This window comes from Bacillus rossius, chromosome 1 (assembly GCF_032445375.1).
Source record: "Bacillus rossius redtenbacheri isolate Brsri chromosome 1, Brsri_v3, whole genome shotgun sequence".
Lineage (NCBI taxonomy): Eukaryota > Metazoa > Arthropoda > Insecta > Phasmatodea > Bacillidae > Bacillus > Bacillus rossius.
Window position 1 is genome coordinate 315,312,752 of NC_086330.1, and position 23,710 is coordinate 315,336,461.

Here is a 23,710-nt window from a genome sequence, read left to right on the forward strand (position 1 = left end):
TGAAATGCGAAAAATGTTTGATTTAATGTTATTTTGTTTAAAACATATTTTTAATGAGAGTAAAAATAATTTTAAAACTGCTGTTTTAATTAAATTAGTTCAATATATAAAATTGGAAAATTTGTGACGTCACACCATCTGTGACAAGTCCCGGGTGGGGGTGGGGGGCAAAAAAATCATGATTCGAGTGACAATTTATGGATGGCCCCTTGTAAGTGTACACGTGCGTCTCTCAAAGCTCGTTGTTTTACCATCTGAACGGGTGAAAAAATTTTATGTGTTAGAATACGATTGTAAAAAGTGAAAAACTGTAGATTTTTATAACATTATTTAATGTGAAGGTTTAATTTTGGAAGTAACTTGGAACACTTAAACTAAACAAAAATTTATTTCCCCATAGAACTCAAGGAGACTGTATTGCGTTTTTATAATATTTTGTGTTTGTGAATACTCAAATTATATTTCATACAAACCAGCACGAATATCTGCGTAAGTTTCATTCTGTCCTTTGTCTTGAGAATCCGTTTGCCCGTAAATTGTTCCCCCACCACTTGGCAACTTATCTCCCCTTCCCCAGTGACGCACGGGTTTCCTGCCACACCCCACCCCAGCACATTTCAGGTATTCTTCTCCAAAGACCCTACGACCTTGAGTCCGGGATCTCAGGCGCCCCGCTGAGGCATCACAATGACAAGCCATACAGTAAAACCTGCAAACATTTCCGTCGACAACAAGCAGTCGCTGTGCTCGTATACACAAGCATAAATATTCGTTCAACCTATTCATAAACAAAACTAAATTAACTTTTTTTATTTTAGTATCTGATTTCGGGAGGCACATATCTAATTTCATTGAAAGAAATGTCAATGACTTAAACAAATATAGGTAAACGACTATGAAAAATAAACACAGGCCTGTTCCGTTCAATTAGCACTTTTATTCATTCATCCTACTAATATTATAAATGCAAATTTGATTTTGATTGTTTGTTTGTTACGCTTTCACGCCTTAACTACTCAACCGATCATGATTAAATTTTGCATACACATTGTCAGGGGTACAGAAAAGGACATAGGATATATTTCATCAAAAAATAAATTATAGTTTAATAAACTTAAAGAAAATTTTTACAGCAAATCTAACTAATATATCGCTGGGTGTAGTTATTTTTCGTTGCTATGAGCAATCCGTTAGCACGGAGAAACGTTTCCATAACATAAATTGTATGTATATATTTTTACTGGTGAAAAATCTTATCAAATTTAAAAATCTAAACAAAAATTGGTGAAAGGGTCTACGGAATTCAAAAAATTAATAATAACCGAGAACCACCTACATGCGATCCCGCTTCGAATGGTGATGGTCCCATACCGGTACTTTTAGTCGTGTTTACGCGATTGCACCTCAAAGCAGAAGAAATTTCATCATTTATATATATACTAGCTGCGCAACCCGACTTCGCACGGCTATACTACAGGGCAAAGAAGACCAAATCTCCCATTTACAGTAATAATTAATGAAATACCATGGAAATTAATTTATTACAATGTTTTTTAATGTATCGGAGAGAAAACGAATAGCACCGATGGTTTCCCGACTCTCGAGCACGCAACGTCAACTGGTGTACCCGTACTTCGCTTCGGCAGTCTGCAGGCAGTACACTTTTACGCCGCTCATTTTACATGCCCCTCCTTGTGGGTACGCCACTGCAGCGCCTCGAATGGAAAAAGAAATCAAAGCGATGCCCGTTGCCATGGAGACGAAGTAACCACTGTTGCACGGACTTAACCACCCTTGAGAGCTGATTTTCGGAAAACGTCATCCTGCGTAACATAAGGAACATTACTGTCAAGTTTCAAGCCGGTAGGATATATACCTATTTGGGGAAAAAAAAGAGCAATTTTTATATATTTAAATTCCCCGCAAAATTTCAACGGTGATGGGGACTGCACTAACAATGAAATAGTCGTTGCCATAGAAACGAATGAAGCATCAACAATGTTACAGCCGTTGCCATGGTGATTTTCTACCAATTCATCACAACATCACTAAACCTCTAAAATTATCAGTGTTTCTCTATTATATTATGCATGTTTTATAGATATAAACCTTCCTCTTGAATCAATCTATCTTTAAAAAAAAACGCATCAAAATCCGTTGCGTAGTTTTAAAGATCTAAGCATACATAATGACAGTTTGACAGCGGGAAGCGACTTTGGTTTATACTATGTAAGATATAGATTACAAGCGGAGTTAATAAGGGATGTTAATTAACTGTAGGTAAAATTTAATATGGAGTGGGATCTTAAATTCGCGACAAGGCAGAACCCATGACTCTACTAACACAAACTCCGCTATTTCTTTTCTTCTCCAACACTTAACCCTGATTTATATTGTGTAGTTTTTTTTCTTTTGTAAATATTTAACCTCTACCCGTATTGAACAACATGAATGAAATGAGTTAATTATATTATTAATTAATTAAATTTAATAGTTTTTCTTCCTGTGTCGACCGACAACCTGAATTGAATGACAAAATCTACTTAAACGAGAGCGAAGCCGTGTGGGATAAAGCTAGGAAGTAATAAATGTGATGGATATTATTTTTATTATATTTTAAGAAATGAATGTATTATGTATCATTTATTCATTTCTTGTTCTACAAACTGCTGAAAATGTTTTATATATACACACATGTACATACAAGCACACACACATATTAGGTGTGTGTATATGTTTGTATATATATATTCTTTCCTTGCGCGCTTGAAGTTGTTAGGCTAATATTACACTATGCTTTTCTGACGCTGCGGCTAAAAATTACACTGAATATATATTACTTTTGACACGAGCAACTAAGAAATTTACTTTATCTTAAGTGAACTATAAACATACTGACTACTTGTAAAACATTTATTTTATAAAATTAGTTGTATAATTCTTTATTTTTTAATTTTAGACCAGATTTTTCTAATGAAAAAGGTGTGGGACTAAGTAAGTTGTATGGATGGTTCAGATTTAGCATGTTTTCTTTATAGAAGCAGTACAAATAACTAGAGACCGGAAAAATTCACCGATTGTTTCAGCGATAGGCTAAAATTAAAATAAATATACCTTTGAGATGATTTTGCTATTGGCTTATTGTTCATCTGGACAAATCTCAACCAATTATAAACCCTCAACCAAAGAAGGATCGAATCACAGACAAACCAGCTGAGACGACTTACAAGTCAGCAGCCAATGAACTTGCGTTATTTGCCCGAGCGTACAGGGGAATGTGCAGTCTATCCTAAAGGCAATTGAAACCGCGAATTTTTCCGGTCCCTACAAATAACTGATATCAAACTGAATGTAAAATTCGAACAATTTCTTATATTTAGTTTTTATTTAAATTTATTTAATTATAGCTGTAGAAATGTGGTTATAGTCAGAATTGATAAAACATGCATAGCAAAACATGGTTTAAAATATATGCATTGCTCTTAAAAGTAGAGAAACTTAAAAATATATTTATTGTAAAGATAGATGGTTTGATTAGTTAGCAAAACGTATTTAGGTACACACTGATGGCTAGCGTCTCCCTTCTGAGCTCCGTGTGCGTGGCTGATAGCAAATAAAGACGAGACTACAATCGCATTACTTAATAAGGTACATGTAAATGAAAGACTGTAACGCTATAGGCGTATAAGCTTGACAGGAGCAAGGCACTGAGACTAGGGATTGCAATACAGCTAAGAGTAATCCCGCAATCCCGCGGGATCCAGCATCATCTGAAGGCCTGGGGGATCCCTCACTGGCTTGTGGATCCATATCGTGAATTTGTTGACAAATCGCGCAAAATTCAGTCAAATTTGCCGCTCTTTGAATCGCCTAGCGCGACGTTGCCGCTCCGTCGCTCTGCATCTCGCATGCACTCGGACATAGCCGCGCCGCCGTCTCACTCGCCAGTTGGCATTTGATTCGCGCAAAAAACATGGGTGGTTTCACGAACAATCCGTCGTCGTGTTAGTAAAGTATATTTTTGTTTTCGCTCATTTAAATAAGTTCTGCCTTTACCTTGATTCAAGATAATCCCATTGAATTGTGGTAACTTTTTAGAACTATTTTATTATCTATTCACGTAAGGTGTATTACATTAATTCATGTACAAAACCTAATCTAATATTTTTAATTGTGGGTACTAGTAAAGTATGGTTCTTTCAAAACCACATCAGAAGAATTTTGGTGACAGTAATGTTAAAGGTTAATGGCATTAATTAAATACATCTGAAGGCCTAATGTGTTCTCAATTTTTGAAAATCAGTCAACGTTATATCACTGGCTTAAGAACCCACTTAAAAACAAAGCGATGCTTAGAAATAGGTCAGTTACGTCCATTTATAAATACAGATATCAAAGCATCCTCGTTAAAAAATGAAGATACTGAAGAAGAAATACCCAAAAAGAAAAGTAAAACTATCAGACGGATATTTGATAAAAGAATATTCGATGTGGCTTCTTACTACAATATTAAAACATAAACACAATTTTTCATACAAATGTTTTCTGAACAAAACATTACCGCAAACCGTTATTTTCAAAGCCTTGTTTTCGCCAAACGAAAACTAAGCACAGTGTGTCTCACAACATTTAAAGTAATTTGCCCGCGAAGTAAATCAAATCGGAGGCTTCCAACGATAAAGTTAAAATCACGTCTAGCGAAAGAGGAATTAATTTCTTACATATGTAAGGTTTAATTCAATACAATAAAAGAATAACTAAGCCTATTTGTATTTGTATTTGTAAACATTAAGTGGCGCTCACCCGTCATGACGAATAAAAGAAGTGTGAAATGGACGGCGTATGCATTTTACGCCTTTAAATCTAATAAAATGCACGCACTTTTGTATGTTGTAAGTGAATCCAATTATAAGTACAAATATGGCGTTTATAAATTATTGATTTGTATAAACAGAAAATTGTGTCTTCTTGGTTAGAACTTTTGCAATTTTTTTTAATGATGTTACATCACATAATACTTGTGTTGCCTTCTTTAAGCAACAACTAAATCTGATTTTTTTTTGTTAAATGTATATTTCTGTATTCAATTAAATATAGGACAAGAAAACAATGACGTTAAAATTTTTTTGCTACCTTAAAATATTTAAAATTACTCTTTATGTATATACCATAAGTTGGCAAACATTTATAAAAATAATTATTTGCATTAAATGTTATGACATAATTTCATCATATGAGAATAATTGTCATTTATTGTTTTTAATTGTATGAAGATTTACATACCAGCATTCTGTATATTTTTATGACATGTGCAGTGAGATTGAAAAGTTAAATAATAGAAATAGTATTTGAACATAAAGACATTCTGCTTGTTGCGGAGGAGATCAGTCACCTAATAGGCTTGGAAGTGTAAAGACAGCTGTGGATTTTTTGTCTTCCCGAAGTTCAAATACCGTAATTGAATTGATTGACACTAATATTTTTTTTTCATGTGACTGGTTTCAAATACGTCTTAATATAAGTTATACTTATAAATAGTTGTCTGAAGAAAAGAGAATGAAAAAAGAATTCATAATTTTTGTAATTTATTTTAATTTTTTTATTTGAATCTTTTAGTTTCTAGGTAAAATTGGAATCTAGTATTAAAATTTCACTCTAAGCATCAAATTCTACCTGAGTTATGAAACAATATTAGATCTGTTATTTTTCTGTAAAAGTAATACGTCAAAGTCGGGTAGAACCCAACTTTAACAACAATAACAACTCTAAATTATGTTTTCGACTCGCCAGACCTTACTAGTTGCAAGAATTCAGAAATTTGTTAGTCCATGAAATTTTTATGTAATTTTGTTCTCTTTTAATGTTAAAATATTCAAGTTAACCAACATTAAAATATTTGTTAAAATGCTACTTTCCTTATTCATTTAATTTAATGGAATTTAGTAACTGGTAAAAATAACGACACAATGTTTGTGACTGCAGAAGTTACACTAATTATTTTGGCAACCAAATCCAAGTACACTTAAAAAATACAGCAGTATGAATCAGTCCACCAAGAAATATATTCAGGCAATAGTTTGTAGGGTTACGAAAAAAAAAAAAATACTTAAATTTGTTTTCAGCCTAATTTTTTCATATAAAATTTAAAACAAAGTTTTTAATTTTTTATGAGTCTAGAGAAATCGTTTTAAAATAGAATTCTGAAGAAGGGGCCTATTAAGCGTTAACACAAATAAATTATGGATAGTAAAAGTAAGCTCAGGAACAGTATAATTAATTTACGGTTATAAAATTAGTTCTTAAAATAAAGACTCTCTTAAACAATGAACGTTATTGAGTTAAAATAAGATAGGATGGCTGGTCGCTACAGCAGTATCGAATATAATTTCGAAACACAACTCATAAACTTTGTACGTGTTTTTGGCATTGTTTTCTTGATAATCCAATACACGATCAAACTCTATTCGACAATCCGTTTGAAGGGTACAAAACTATGTCGCTAAGATTTTTTCTTTCTCATTTCCATTGGCCTACAACACAAAATCTAGATGATTTACTTACAAATAACAAATGGTTGAAGTAATATCTTGTAACGTGTAATGAAACCATTGAACTATCAAGTATATATTATAAATTTGCATGATTATAAAGCTCTGAAGTAAATAGTAAATTTACATATACAAAAAAAAAACATATGAAATATTTTGATTTCAAACTTTTGTCAAAAGATAGACCCGTAAGTCTGCTAAGTATGTATTTATTAGACCAATTTTTAAACTAAAATAATACTACTTAACTGTGAATCGCACATAATGAAAACTTAACAAAATGTTTCATTGTGAATCTATTGGCTAACTTTCTGTGTTGTATGGGATGATTATACATTTTCTATAAGACGTCGACTAGCCGTAGTCATTAATGCATTTTATTACACGTAATACTTCAGCGAACATACATTATTATTGAAAATTGGACTGTGAATGAATTTTTCCGTTTCACAAATGACCAACAAAGCGGAGTTTTAACAATTAAAGGAAATAACATATAAATTCAAAATACTTGTTTTAATTACGCAGTTTCAAAACACGAAGAGTTATTTGGTGTTCACTATTACAAAGAATAAACCAATCGTATTGTTCCCAGTTTTAAAACCATGCAATCAAAACTACCCATCAAGTTTTAGGCATTACTAGCTCATTTAAATGGCCGTTATTTCCATCATATTGGTAATTGGATGTTAACTTTATTTTTTAATTCAGTTGAAGTAATTTTTTGTTAGATTGCGCTTCAAATAATTTAGGATATTTTTTATATCATAGTTCAACTTTGTGTTTCAATTGGAGATAAGCTCATTTTTTGACTATTCTACAATTAATAATATATAATATTTATTTCTCACAAATGTTCTTTGTTTAATGTACGTACTGTGTGGAAATGCCATTGTTAGTAAAAAAAGTTTATAAAATTTAGTATTTAAAGTAACCAATAGAAAGCACTCGTGGTAAAGATGGTTAGGTATTCATCTCCATTTAGCGGGCAGAGTGAGAACTATGTAGGGACTGCATGAAAGACCGTATGAAAACCTTCGCCACAAACACACAACCGAATGTTAACAATTCAAGATCCACACAACTTAGAAACGTCATAACGTAGAAAGTCACAACTTAGAACTATCACAACTTAGAAACACACAACTTAGAACTGTCATAACTTAGAAACACGTAACTTAGAAACACGCAACGCAGAACCACACAACTTAGAAACTCCATAACGTAGAAAGTCACAACTTAGAACTATCACAAGTTAGAAACACACAACTTATAACTGTCATAACTTAGAAACACGTAACTTAGAAACACGCAACGCAGAACCACACAACTTAGAAACTTCATAATGTAGAAAGTCACAACTTAGAACTATCACAAGTTAGAAACACACAACTTAGAACTGTCATAACTTAGAAACACGTAACTTAGAAACATGCAACGCAGAACCACACAACTTAGAAACGTCGTAACGTAGAAAGTCACAACTTAGAACTATCACAAGTTAGAAACACACAACTTAGAACGATCATAACTTAGAAACACGTAACGTAGAAACACGCAACGCAGAACCACACAACTTAGAAACGTCTTAACGTAGAAAGTCACAACTTAGAACTATCACAAGTTAGAAACACACAACTTAGAACTGTCATAACTTAGAAACACGTAACTTAGAAACACGCAACGCAGAACCACACAACTTAGAAATGTCGTAACGTAGAAAGTCACATTTGAACTATCACAAGTTAGAAACACACAACTTAGAACGATCATAACTTAGAAACACGTAACTTAGAAACACGCAACGCAGAACCACACAACTTAGAAACGTCATAACGTAGAAAGTCATAACTTAGAACGGTCATAACTTAGAAAATTCTAAGTTATGTGTTTCTAAGTTGCGTGTTTCTAAGTTGTGTGTTTCTAAGTTATGACAGCACCCCTTTCCTCTACGGAGGAAAAGCTGGCATGCGCTCCTTCACACCAGCTACTGCACGTTTTCCTGTTGCTCTCCTTGCTGTGGGGTTTTCTTGCGTGTCGGGCAGTTCCACTGAATATGCCGTAGTTCTTGGCAGGCAAAGCGCCGTGGGCTACCTCCTGTCCTTTGGAACTGAGAGCCTTGAGTACTATTCAGCATCTTCTTCAGAGCCCTGATAATATCCTCTTCATTGGTGATGGCATTATTATATCATACGCGGTCTGGTAATAGTCCTGTTATTTTTGTCTTGATATTTGTTTCTGAATTCATTGTGCACCAATTCTGTCTCTAGGGCATGAGCCATGGCATTGCAACTCTTCTTGTATTGGGCCAAACAAAGTTTTTGCTGGACCTCTGCATCCCTGAATCCATCTATAAATGCACTAGTAACTAAATGCTGTCAGAACTCGGCAGGAGAGACTGGATGGGCAAGGTTCACAAGCCTCTTGATGTCAGCTCGAACTCCTGAAGTGTTTCTGAGGATCGCAGTTAGTGTGTCTTAAAGCATTCCTGTACACTTTAAAAATATGTCGGTTGCCATATGCCAGGCATCAGAGTGAGTCTCTTTTCTAGCTAAAAGTATCTTTTTTTAAAAAAGCCTCTATCAGTCTCTATTTTTCTGAAATCAGTCTACACTGTCTCTTTTTTTGTTCTTAAACTGAAGAATTTTTAAAATATTCATAAATTTGCTCATTACCAATTTGCAAAATACTACATTACTGCAGAATGCAGAGCATGCTTGACCTTTCCTACCAATAACTGTATGGAAATCAATCTAAATCTAAATAAATTTGTTCATATCAAGTTACATTACAGAGAAATTGCATTTATTGTACCTAATATAGTTTACCCTCTGGTTGAGGTCCTGGCTGTGGTATTCATTATTAGTAGGCAGTGTATCTCACATGACATAATTTGTTGGAGGGATTATAATCTGGTTAGAGAAGATCCCTTCTAACCAGTGATGGTAACAGTTGATGGAGATAGGCATTAGTTGACCTTAAGCACGATTTTTCTCTGTTACTGTAAGTTTATGACTACAGTGAAACCCCTGAATTACACTTTTCGAGGGGAAAACTGAAAATGGTGCAATTCAGAGGAAAGTGTAACTGAGGGGAAAGTAAAATTTTACAAAAAACTACATGGAGTTTATTCTTCAAGTCAATGCTTGCTGTAATAAAAATTTTCAATTTTTTACAGCATTAACTATATTATTTTTGTTTTAACTTAAGTAGTTAATGCCAACCTCAAAACTTGAGTAAAAATAGTTATAGGCCTAACATTTAACAACTTGATAAAGGTTTGGTAGATATTGGAACATATCCCATTCATGTTGTGCATAATGCTTTTTTGAAAGCTATGGATGTGTTTGGTGAAGATGTGATGAAATTAGTGATTAGCGTGTATCGCTATTTTCATGGATGACCTTCACGTTGGGAATAATATGAGATGATTCAACAGCAGCAGAATCTACCAGCACACAGATTTTTGAAACACACTTCTACTAGATGGTTAACATTAATAGCTGCAGGTGAAAGATTAACTGAACAATGGGCTGGTTTAGAAACATATTTTTTTAAGCACATTCCATCTAAGAAAAGTAAAGATGTTTTACAGAAGGAGAGTGTGAGGAAAGTTACATCTTTACTCAAACAACCATGGATCTTAGCTGAACTTCATTTTATAATGTCTTCGGCTAAATTGTTTAAAAAATTCACCAAGTGTTTCCAGAGTGAAGCTCCGTTAATTCATGTTTTGCATTCAGAGTTGTTAGAAATTATTGAAACTCTTGCTGGCAGAGTGTATAAAAGTTCTGCTGTAAGTAAAACAAAGTCATCTTCATATGATTGGGCAAGTAGCAAGTTGAGGCAGTTAATTTAGTGCCGTTACAACAGATAGTACTTTCAGGGGAAGTAAGAGATAAACTTTCTCAGTTAGCAGAAATAGTAAATAGAAGTTCTGTATTTTTGAAAAGTGTTCAAGTACATTATATTGCAGGTGCTAAATATCTTGTGGCAAAAGTAATGACTGACTCAGTGTATCTAAAACAAGCACTTGGATTTCTTAATCCACCGGGAAGAAAATCTGAAAGAAGCTGTCGATACTTGAGGAAAGTAGCAAAATCACTATCCACGGATATTCCAGATGATCAGCTTGTTGATGAATGGAAATGCCTACAGTTTGAAAATGAACCTTCTGAGAGTGAAGCTGCATCTTCACGTGTTGATAATTATTGGGCTTATTACATGGAACTGAAGAAGATGGATGTCTCACCAAAATTTCCTCTTGTATCCAAAGTAATTAAAGCTGCACTTTGTTTGTCTCATGGGAATGCAGATATCGAAAGAAGATTCTCCACCTAAAACAATTGGTTGTCTGTAAAGTCGGTTTACGGACGATAGTTTAACGTGACGTCATAACAAAACATTGATGAAATGATTGCATACTTTTATGAATGAAACTAGCTGCAGTACCCAGCTTTGTCCGGGCTGAACACCGGGTGATATATTGTCCGCGAGTTACAGCAAAATGGATAGCGCTGTATGACAGTGTGGTGGACATAGAGAAAGGACACACAATTACTGTTTGTATGTCTGTGACCTATGATTTTCTGTTTACCCATGGCAATCGGTTGAAAGGTTTAGAAGTTGATGCGCTGCAGCGCAGTCTAGCAGCGAGTTACAAAAAATGGATAGCATAAAAACCTTCTCCATGATAAAAACATTTCGATGTGCCAACTTTCAAGGCGATCAGTCAAACGGTGTAAGAGTTTATCGACGTCATACATACCAACATCTAATTATATAAATTCTTATATTTTGAAATTTTGGGGCTTTCACTTTTGCGGAAAGTGGATGTTCAGGACCTCGAATGGTTTGGAACACTCCATCTCGAAAGAATAGATATTTGAAATTGTCGAAATTGTTGAAATTTTGGGGCTTTGTTCCCAGAAGGGGGTTGGGGGTTCGAATTTACGTACATACATAATATTAAACTTCAAACTATACACACCAAAAAAAAACTAAGGATGTTTTTGAAACTATTTTTTATTTGTCATAATGTTTAAAACATTTGTAGGCTTTGTTTATATGTAAAACTGTGGTGGCAATATTCCGCTTATCCAAAGGAGTATAGAAATTAATAGAGATATCACTCCCTGTACACACCACAAATTTTTGAATTAAGTAAAAAAAAAAAACATAGTCCAAAATGAAACAAAAAGTATAAATAACAACTAATTTGACAAAAAAAATTATTCAACTGGAATGACAATGTTAACATCCGCCTGAAATTTAATAGAAGTAGGTAGGTAAGAATATATATAAGAAATTAAATGAAATTAAAACATACATAAATAAAATTATCTCACACTCAACCAAACATAATGTTTAATATGAAATAAAGGAAGATGGCAATTACACGTAACCATTCTAATTAATAAAAAAAATCAACTTTCCTGAAATAGTAAAATTCAAATTTTTCAACAATATATTACATAATTGATAAATATTTCTGGTCTTCGGTCTCGGCAGCCCTAAGACTCTTGACGCTCAGCAGATAAATTATAAACACTAAACCAAACTCCTTGCAAATAAGTAGGTACTGTAAAAAAATTACAATATTGACAAATAGAAAATATTAGTAGGCCCTACCAACCTATGAATAAATTTCGAAGAAATTTATAAGTTTAAGAATTTATGTACCTACATAATATTAAACTTGAAACTATCCACACAATAAAAACCTAAGAATGTTAGTGAAACTAATTTTTTTTATTTGTCATAATACTTAAAATACGTATGTTTCCAAAATGGAACAAAGTATAAATAATGACCAATTTGACAAAAAAAAATTGTACATCTTGAATGACATTAAAAACATACACGTGAAATTTAAAAGAATTATGAGTGCCCTAGGTAGGGAGAAAAAATATATATAGTAGAAATTAAATTTAAAAAATGGGTACGTGTACTTAGGTATGCGCATGAGAAGTTATACTTCTTTGGCATCATTAAAAAATAGTTTTTAATTGCATGCAAAAATATTGCGTGGAGTCCCTCCGCGCGGAAGAAGTGAAACTTCGTAATGTGAAAATGAAAATAGGAAGGGGTAGAAATTGATTTTTAGTGAAATCATATTGTATTAAATCAAACTAAAAAAATAAAGGAAATAAATTTGTAACGATTCATAGATTGATCTTCAGAGAGAGAGAGAGAGAGAGAGAGAGAGAGACACCTATTGAATGTCTATAAAACTAACTTTTTTATGAGAGCAGATTTTCTTGAAATAAATCATGAAATCATTCAACGATAAAAGCTGTTTATTTAATTAAGCGGACGGGTTCGCCCCAAGGAGAAAATTGACGCGGCGATGACACACTCTCACTATTTATGTGTCTATGAAACATGATTTTTTTCTGCAATTTAAATTGTAATATACAAAAACGGTATTGAAAATTGAAACAAATATGGCGACACACACTACAAACTGTCAAGATCTTTATTTTTTTCTTACTCTCTACTTAGTTCCTTACAATAGCAAAACGTAACATAATGGCTTGAAAGCTATTGCTCGGCAGACATAGAGGAATGACACTAACAGTTTGTATATCTATGACACACATTACATAAAATTAAGATATATTTTTTTAACCCGTTTAAAATTTATTTTTTTAGACAAATGATAGCCTATGTCCATCCCCAGGATATAATCTATCTCCTTGCCAAATTTCATTACGATCCGTCCAGCCGTTCAGCCGGCAAAAGGTAACAAACAAACAGACAGACAGAGTTACTTTCGCATTTATAATATTAGTAAGGATTGAATCATTTTTATTGAATTAGCACTATTTTGTATGGATACAAAGAAGGAGTGAAATGAAATCTACAATTTAATTAATAAATTTACTTTTATTTGCACTCATTAATTCAAATATGTTTATTACTTTAACGAAGAGATTATTTTAACTATAACTCTAATACACGTTTGCTATTTAACTTCTTCCAATCTGTGTTATTCTATTAAAGATAGGACGATGATAGGAAAAGTAGGAAACGAATGGGAGTGTTTCAAGTTTAATGTGACTCAAAGTCAAATCGATGGTTGTTTTAGTCGAGTGGAAGAGAGATAGATGGGGCGCAAGCGTACAATGAGTGTAACGGGACACAGCATAACGGGACAATGTGCATAACGGGACAAAGCGTAATGGGACAATGTGCATAACGGGACACTTTTTTGTGCGTTAACCGGCGTTCATCAATTTATTAGACGTTGTCAAGTCAAAAAGCATTGAAGAAATTGAAATTAGACTAACAGAAAAGAATAGGAAACTTAGTGACACCAGAGAATCAACAAATTCTTTGCTTAGTGAAGCCACAGAACGTCTTCGAAAGGCGTTGAAAAAAGGTGACCTTAAGGAAGCTCAAGTTGTTCAAGGAATGTTGGAAGGTGTTATGTCTTTGAAGAAGGAAGAAAGCAAAGAAGACAAAAATATTCAGGCTCTTCAGAAATCTGTTGGAAAGAAAACAAATAATCTCATCACTACGTTCATTACTGCCCATTCTAAAAAGAGTTAAACATTACGAGAAGATATGTGCTGCTAAGCAAAATAATCAGTCAGTTTCCTTTTGTATTTTTGCTTTAGGCATTATGTTCAGATGTTAAATGAATATTTGTATATGATGTAATAATGCAAAATTGTGCTCAAGTTAAATATTTTATTTTGTTGTAAGTATTTGAAATCTTTTTTAAATGATCTTGATTTTTTGTATGTTCCTGTTCCGTTTTCTTAGTGCTTGTGAAATTAAGATTAATAATAGTGTTTCTTCGGATGGGCCGGGGAGGGGGGAGGGCAGCCAATCCCCATCCAAAGCCATAAATGAATTGTTCCGTAAGATGAATGAAAATCAAAGCTTAAACTCCACAAAAAAAATATTTGTAATTATTCTAAAGTAAGATATATTTTTAGTGTTTATTAAATTAATAAATTATCCGACATCTACTTTTTTAAAGTGCATGTACATTATTTCTAGTCTTAACCGGCAAATTGGTAGGGGTATATAAAGAAATCTTCTCTTAACATTTTTAATTTTTGTCGTTCTTGATGATTGAGGCTTGATTTTTGAAGTATCTTTAATAGAGATTTGATGGTCTACAAAGTCTACTTTTTTAAAGATTTAGTCTACATTTTACCTTTTTTTAAAGCCAAGGGCCACTCCTATTCCTGCCATATCTCAGTTCTAGGGCTTCCACTATAACTGAATATTCACTCTGGTCTGGAACTGGTATGGTCTGCACAGCTCGAGTGGAGGTCCTTGCGAAGCAAAGACAAGTGCTGTGGTCTTCTATTCCTCGCTCTAACCATCACTTCTGCAGCTGTCTCGAACTGTCGTCTAATTGCTGCCCATGAAGATGGGCCACAGAATGTGGGTGGCTTGAATTTTGAGTGGCCTTTGGAAGTGCCCTCTAGATACATTTATTCACAAAGTATAATTACATACAAAGAAACAAACACGAACACCTTAAGGGTGTGAGACTGAAGAGACAAGACACAACTGTTGGGAAGGCTGCACTCCAACTAGTCTCCGGTGAGGGAGACAGCAGAGTACAGCACGGGAAGGAAGAAGGGTGTGTGCCCCCACTGTCGCTTCTCCCCGTCGATGACGCACCACCTCCCCTACTCGTTTCGGAGCATAGGGGTACGGCATCTCCAAGGGTCGGCTCCAGAAGGGCAAGGAAGGGGAAAACACATAACACTGAACGAGAATTAGAGTCCATGACTTTCGCCGAACCAGAAGAGTGGTGATGGTGGGCACTCTCTTCTGCGAAGCTCCATGAAGAAGGTTTCATGGCCGGGAATGTGGAGTCATGCTCGGTTAGGGGATCAGAGTGGCCCTCCTGTGCGCTCAACTTGTCGAAAGGCCACCCACCCCCGTCCCCCAGCACTCCTCCGGCGTCCGACCACTACATCTTCCCCACGAAGACTTCGCGCCTGGGGGCCAGGGTTCCAGCTTCCAGGAGAGACAGTGCGATGCCCGACCGAGAGACGAATCTCCCCCTCGGGCACCGCACCATCTCCCCCTCATCGCCGTACTACCTGACTTGCCCTCACAATCTGGTTGCTGGTGTTGGTGCCATCGGCGCTGCTGCTCCATCCGATGCAGGGCAACCGACCAAGCCGCGGAGTCGCCTGTCGTTTCACATGCGATCCCACGGCTCAGCCGGTCGCCCCCCACCTGACGGTCTTCAACAGCGCCCAGCGTCGTCAGGAACTCCTCTTCTCTGTCGCCATGTCGCGTTCCGGGGCCGGTGCAGATGTCGTCGTCGGGGTGGCTGTTGGTGTGCCCACCAGGATGGCCCGGCAGGCGGAGGGAAGGCGCACACTGAGCAGGGGGGGCCTAGGGGCCCCCCCCTCCCCCGCCACAGCATCTGGTGACGGGACAGCGCCACGAATGAAGAGGGCGGCTGGTAGCTCCCGGGTCCCGGGTCGTCAGTACCGCACAACTCGGCATCCCTCGTTGTACGGTTTCGACCAGTCCCGCACTCGCCTTCCGTGTGCCAGGGCAAGGTCCCTGGCAACCTCGTCCCAGTTGGTCGAGAGGCCTCTTCTTTCAGTTGCCGTCTCGACCAGGGCTCGAAGGCGTACAGCGTCAGTTGGCAAGCAGGCAGCAGCCAACGTCATCCGCTGTACGAGTGCAGGCTGGGGGAAGCAGATGTTCGTCCCCCCCGGGACGGTGTCTCTCACCACCAAAGAAAGGGCGGTGGTGAGGACACGGTGGTCCTCCAGCCGGGCGAGCTGAAGCCGGAGTTCACAGTCCAGGTAAATTTGGACTGGGTCAACCCCCTGGCTTGGGGGCCGACTCGCCTCGACGGCCTCAGCTGCGCAAGACTCCACCTCTTCGCGGGCTGTGGAGCTGCTGGTCTCGGCCGGGGGAGCGGGGTTGGCGTTTCGGCTTCGCAGCCTGTGCGCAATCCCGCGCTCAGCATCCCTCCGCCTCTGCGTCGGCCGCTTCCCGCAGTGAGCGGCAACCCAGGCGGCGCCCTCCCGGACAAAGACAACGGGCTTCCACCCCAACACTGAAGATCGTGGGGTGGCGTTGTCCGCGGGCCGGTTGTCAGGCTCTTCTTCCTGGGCCACCAACTCGGAAGCAGCCACCGCAGGCAAGGACTGGGCCATCCTTCTTAGATCACTGCAACATAGAGAGAGAAGCAGGGTGAATTGGCTACCCACTCCACTCACTCTCCCCGCTGTAGTGAGACCGACGACTGGCAGGTGTTCCACCGGCCCCGGAACGAGGTGTGTTCCCCGGCAGCGATCCAGCGGTGTCACCCTTCAGGAACTCCGCCAATACGAGGTCGCTGTTGTACTCGTCCACCAGCTCTCCACACTTGTCGCATGAATGAGCGGTGGATGGCGACCCCGTACTGCAGCACTGACGTCAGGATGGTGGTGATCAGTGCTGGTGGCAGTTGGAGCTCCTTCCAGATGTCGTTGTTGGACCGCAGCCACATGCCCCTGGCTCCTACGACGCAGGGAAGAAACCGAACAGAAGCCAGGCCATACTTGGTCTTGATCTTCTGCTCGATCTCTGGGATGTTGTATTTCCCCTGCTTCAGGTCGTAGGCCCGCTCCAAGGAACCGCCGTACTCCCACGCCACCGTCGTCTCAATGACATAACCTACGCCGTTCCGGACCACAACGAGGTCAGGAATGTACCTGTTCGACCCCGCCGTGAGTCGCGGCTCTTCATGTACCAGGTATCCTTTCTGCTGCATGCTATGTTGGAGGAGACGGTTGACATGGTCATGCCTCTCAATCCGCAAGCTGTGGGTGAGAGGACACCTCTGCAACACGTGGGATAGTGTTTCCCGCGTCCTGCAGGAGGCGTTCCGACACATGGCCGCCGCTCCCCCAACATAGGGGGCGCCAACGGTAGGGAGGAGTCCAATGCGGAGCTGGAGGGCTCCGCAGTAGTCCCGCCCTTTCCACATTCCGGGCGGGTTAGTGACCCACCTGCCTCCCTGGGGAACTGAATGGTGTAGGCCGTTCCCCAGCGCAGACTGGTGGTGCAGTTGCCGCCGCCAGTATTTCTTGACTGCGTCCTTGGACGTGCCCACGAGCCCGTTAATGACGCCGAGCTTCCGGACGAGCTGTTTTCCAGCATCAGAGTCCAAGGCGGCAATAACATGGGGATCACCCGATGCCCGGATCTTCACCAACCTCCTTGAGTACGTCGCGCCGACCTGGTAGCGGAGACTGGGGATGGACAATCCCCCATCTCTCATCGGCGCGTGCAGATAGGAAGTTGGTGTGGTCATCGGTAAGTGCAGCGTTCTCTTCACGAACATCCCCACCAAGCGGTCGCAGGACTTCAGCTTCTTGACCGTGATGTCCATGCAGAGGAGACGGTGGTATAAACGAGGAATAAGGAACTGGTTAAGTATCCTTAGCTTCTGCCACGGTTTTAGGGCAGCCTTCTGGAGCTTATTGAGTTTCTCCACCAGGTCCTTTTCCGATAAAGACCTGGCGGCAGCGTCCTCGTAGAGCTGGCCCAGGTACTTGAGCTGCGAACCGACTGCTAAGGTCGGGAGTCCTTCTCCCTGGATCTGCAGTCGGCGCCTGTTTTCCACGTAGCACCGCTTGGTGCCCGGTACTCGCAGGAGCTGGTAGCTCTTGCACTTCTGGGCGTTGCACTCCATGGAGTTCGCCGCCAGAAACTCTTCCAGAAGCTCCAGATGCCCTTCCATCGTGGCCAGATCCGGTGCCAGCAGCACAATATCGTCAGCGAAGGCCAGTACTGAGATGTTCTGTTGACCCAACTTGATGCCTCTTCTGTCGCTCATGGCTCACAGAAACGGGTCCACGGCCATGTTGAACAGAAGGCCACTAGTCGGGTCGCCTTGTCGGACACCTCGGCAGACTTGAAGTGGTGCGGACCGCTCCCCACGGCATTCCAGGGTGGTGGTTACATCCGAGTACATTTCGGTGAGGTACTCGATGGTGCGAGGGTCAATGTTGGACCGATGCAGGGCCGCAACGAGTGACTCGGTACATACCTTGTCAAATGCTTTGGCCATGTCCACACTGACCAGCACCATGGGGACTCCCTTTCCCCGATGCTCCCTGATCACAGCCTCTAAGATGGTGGTGTTGGCCATGATCCCATCCTGTCGTGTGAAGCCGCGCTGGGAGTGGTGTAGTTCCACAACCGACTCCAGTCTTGCGTTGATGACCTTGTTGAGGAGTCGCAGCACCATACTGGAGATCGTGATCGGTCTCCAGTTCTTGACCTGTGCTGGATCTCCTGCCTTCGGCAACAGTACTGTCCGGTTCCGCCTCAAAGGTGTTGGTATGAGACGGAACAGCCAAACGATATTGAGCAATGCCACCAGATCTGGGCGGTGGACACTCTCCAGGTCTCCCCTCGTTATACCATCCACACCAGACGCAGAGTCGCGCATCTGGCGGAGAAACCTCTCGATCTCCTCGACATCCAACGGTATGCTGATGTCCGTGGTTCCCTCACCACATGGACCCACTCGGGGGGGATGCTCTGGCGCCGCAAAGATCCCCCTGTATGCCGCCTCGAACTCGGCCATAGGCGGTGGTTGGCCTTCTGGAGGAGCTCCGTCCAGAATGAGTGCAGCAGCCCCAGCAGGATGTTCCCACATGAGGTGCTGCATCTCTGCGTAAATCCGGGCTCGCCGACTGCTCCGATTAGGCGGGGCAGCCTTCTTCCGCTTCCTCCCTTTCTTCTTCCACTTTCCTGTCTTACGAGAGCGCCTCTGCTTCTTTGTGTTCTCCCGCGGCAGTCCCTCAATGTAGCTGGTAAGTAGCTCATCGAGGCGCCGGGGGTCGGTCTCCTGGCCAGTGCACACATCAATCATCTCCGCCATTCTCGGTGTCACACTGGCCCTCAAGTTGAGCAGCCACGCGAGGTCTTCTGCTCGCACTCTCTCAGACAGGGGTGGCGTCGGGCAGGGCGCCGGCGGTCGAAGGGCATCGTCCAACTGGGCGCGGTCTGGCGACGGCACAGGCAGGTCACTCTCCTCTCTCCGCGCAAGGTCTTCTCTGCGCTCCCTCAGGATGGCCAGATAGCGTGGCTTCCTCCGTGCTTTGGAGATGCCATCAATAGTCCTTCCAAGATCTTCTGCCATCTTCTTGTTGATTTCCTTTTGCAGAGCTCCGTCTGGGAAATCACATTCAATCTTGGCCATCCTGACAAACGTTTCGTCAGTATACCTGGAAGAAGGGCCTCGGAGGTCCGCCAACTCGAGGTCATGCGCATTGTACAGGGCAGCATGACCCCTCCTGAAATGTTGGCGAGCCCCGGCGTAGGTGTCAAAGAGACGGTCACATCCGGGTGCTGGGCAGCTGTACTTGCCATCCTCCTGAGGTGGAGGCCGCACGCATTGTTGGATGTGACGAGTCCGGTTTGGCAGTGGACGCGCCGACAGGTCCTCTCGGCAGGAGGGGCACAACACCCTCTCTCCAACCTCCCCCACAGGATGTGCTTGTGGGACATCGTGGGCGCAAGGAATGTCATCCTGCGCCCGTGTCCGGGGAGCGGGGGCGCCCATCAGAGGGACCGCCCCCATCCGAGGCTTCGTGTTACTTCTAGGAAGGTGACGTGAGCCAGTTGCGACGGGGCCTTAGCCCGAACACAACCGCGCATATAAAGCATGCCTGCGGCTCCTCTCACTTACCACTGTCCTCCAGTGTCGGATGGCAACCTCTCCGAAGAGAGTAAGTGAGTAGGTTAGGCAAGGGTTTCCAGCGACAGGAGAGGGCTTCTTCTCGCTCTGCAGTCTCAGACCATCTGTCCTGGCGCGGATTAACCAGCTTTCCAGGATTCCTGCCAAAGACCGCAGAGGGGCCCTCTTGGTTCCCAACCTGACCCCCAAGCCCTTGTCAGGGTCACTCCTTGCTCAAGGGAATGACCACAGGGATTACTCCCCATCCTGTCGGCAGAGCTCCTGTTAGTTTTACACCAGCGGTACCACAAGGAGGTAGGAGTTGCCTTGCTCATGAGAGGCTTTGTGTTCGCATCATGAACCGTTCCGTAACTATGTTGGACAGCTGATCTCGGATACTAGAACCCCAAGGGGCTCCGACACCTCAAACGATCGCTATGCCTTCTCGACAACAACCACGAACGGGTTCGCAGCTGAAGTAGAGTCATAGTTACTCCCGGCGATACATCCGGTTTAAACAGCTATGGTTTCTTTAATCATTCGATAGCACTCCTACAATTATTACAGTTTCCACATGCCATTTGGTGGCCTGTTAAAGCTGAATTATCTGTTGCTCCTGTCTGGCAAGTTGCTGTCCTTGTTGTGCGAGATGCTGTTCCAAAATTCACCTTACCTTCAAGCTGAATGTTGGTTTCATCTGTCTTCTTTTTCTTTTTTTCTTGAGTGACCTCTGGTTCACCCTGCATATATTCTTGCACCTTTTTCATTTCATCATTTTCACTATATGGCTTCACCTCTTTTTGGCTCTTCCTTATTTCATTTTTCGTTTCATCTTGACCAATCTCTATTTTATTCTTCATTTTCTCCTGGTTCTCTCCATTTTGTTGTTCATTTCAGCCAAGAGAGCCATTATGTTACTAAGTTTGTCTGCCGTCATCTTCCTTATCAACAAGCACTGACAATATAACTGTCACTTATGTCCTATGAACTACACTCAAATTTCACCTTTGACCTAGCCTAAACTTTTACTCCTACCTGAATTTAACACTTTATTCTTGAACTAACACTTTATTCTCAAATAGCTAGAATCTCTATTTTGTACTTTTTAATTCTTTTTATTCATTTAAATTAAAAAACTGAATCTTAATTCCTATCACTACTTCTGACACCATATACTACGAGTGGGAAAAACAGGTCTGTAACAATTGCTCAATTAAATAAATCTAGATTAATTTACTAACTAATATGTACAATATTCATTAAATTATAACAATTTAAATGTCTGTCCACAAAGTAATCACCTTTTAATAAATCTACTATTCACTCTTCCCACAGCAGCTTGGCAGCTTGGCTTGACAGTGGATTTCTCTACTGTTTGTCTTACCACGTCTTAACTTTGGTCGAAACACACGTTTCACACTACTCACTCATCCGCGTCAAGGTACAGTCCCCGATGCACCAACCTTCGCACACGAAGCCCACTTATCACCTGCTCATTGCTCGCCAATAGGTCACTCTGCCTCTTTACTTCACTGCCCTTGCAGGTCATCCTCTCTGTGTATGTACCTCTCAACCCCGCTCTGGGAAGGTCTTGTAGCCCTTCGAAGTGTCATGTCATCAGAATCCCCAATTTCACACTTAAAGTGGCAAGAACAATGGTGTCCTAACTACGCCACTTCATGCAGACTTGGCTTTGGGAACGTGCTGAACCCGAGAGAGAGAGAGAGAGAGAGAGAGAGAGAGAGAGAGAGAGAGAGAGAGAGAGAGAGAAAGAAAGGAGAGAAGTGCCGTTCCTAGTAAAATTACCACAGATGGAGGGGCGCTACGTGCATTACACTCCTCCCGCTTGCTGGCCAGTCTCATTGCTAGCATCCTTATAACATATTTTTTTTAGCTAACAATTAATACTTTTTTGTTATGCAATATCTTCATAATCTGCAGTAACTCGTGAAGTTTACATCGTATCCTAAAAAAACAGTTGTACAAAAAAACTGTAATTTAACTTATATTCTTTGTAAGAATAACTTATAGTATTGAGCTATGAGTTGAACCATTTGTGTGTCCTAATATAGTATTACATTAAACAAGTATTCTTTTTTACAATCCCAATATATTAAGAAATATGCTTTTTTTATGTTTATACATATTACAATACTTATAATAAAACCCTAGAATGTTAAATGAGGATTTGAACTATATCATATTTGGTTTTAAACTACCTATACTTTTTTTGAGAGAGTGTAGTTATAAACTTATAGGATTTACCACGTGCAGTTAACGTACCAAGTATTTAGTGAGGCATAGGAAAATGCTTTTTTCTGCAGTCTGCTTGTCAAACTAAGACAAATATAGGTAATTGTTCCGTATCATATCCATTTTTATCTTTTGTTCCTTATGATTTGATCCTGTATACATTGATCCTGTGATGCAGGTGCTTGCTGTTTTAATTTAGTACGTGGAAAGATCCTGGCAAAACCTATCTTGAATATCACACTACAAGCCAATTACCTATTTCAGAACTCGTCTAGAAATTTTTTCATTCATATTCAACTTATGATCAGAATTCTTTGTGATAACACAACTTTTTGTCATGGCTGGATCATTGACATACTAAATTAAAACAACTCAATAAAAAAATGTGCCACAGGATCATTGTATACATTGCCATCAGGATCAAGGGATGGACTTGAATCTGTGATATGGAACTTTACAAAAAAAAAATTTTGAGCGATGAAGCTGGCTTGGTACATTAATTTTAATTGTCCTTTGCTAGTTGCTGAAGAACGTGACCATAGCCTCGGGTGGCGTGCTGCCCAAGATCCACCCTGAGTTGCTGGCCAAGAAGAAGGGCGGCAAGTTCGTGATGGGGAACAACGTGCCGCTGACGGTCCCGTACAAGAAGCCCATCGCCACCAAGCCCTTGTCGCACAAGAAGCCCAACCCCCCCTCCCCGTCGGCGCCAGCCTCCAGCGGGGTGCGCTTCAAGAAGAGCGCTAGCGCAGCCGCAGGTATGCATCGACCCTTCTCTTGACAAGTTTCCTAAAGAACTGAAATACTTATGTAGACTCTTTACGAGGGTCAAACCATCTTTTACAGGTCAATGGAAAAAATATTTGAATTTATTAAGGCAGAGAGACAGGAACCGAAAGATGCCATCTTGATTTCAGCTGTTTAGTTTTCAGAATTTGACTTCTTTAAAACATTGTGTATGAGTTACTAGCAGGCATTCTACTTATAAATGGGTTTACTATGTGTGTGTGTATGTTATTAGAAATATTATTTTTTATGAGAAAAATCTTGTTGATTAAATTAGCTGTTGGAAAAAATTTACTTTATGAACAGAGTTACTGTATCTAAAAGTTTTATTGCTACAAATTTTATCAAACATTAGATTTAAAATTTTTTTTAAATCTTGTGAAGTAAAGAAGCAGTAATTTTTTGTAACATTTTGGCTGGCTTAAGGTTGCTGAAAATTTTGTTCATTTTCCCT

General features: G+C 40.3%; 1 protein-coding gene across 1 annotated transcript in view; it reads left to right on the forward strand.

Annotated features, from left to right (window-relative positions):
- LOC134527932 (core histone macro-H2A.1-like) overlaps positions 1–23,710 on the forward strand; it is a 58,904-nt gene that overhangs the window by 21,516 nt on the left and 13,678 nt on the right. The window contains exon 3 of the mRNA XM_063360974.1: positions 22,994–23,228. Within this exon, the coding sequence (XP_063217044.1) occupies positions 22,994–23,228 (235 nt within the window). The remainder of the gene's footprint in view (positions 1–22,993; positions 23,229–23,710) is intronic.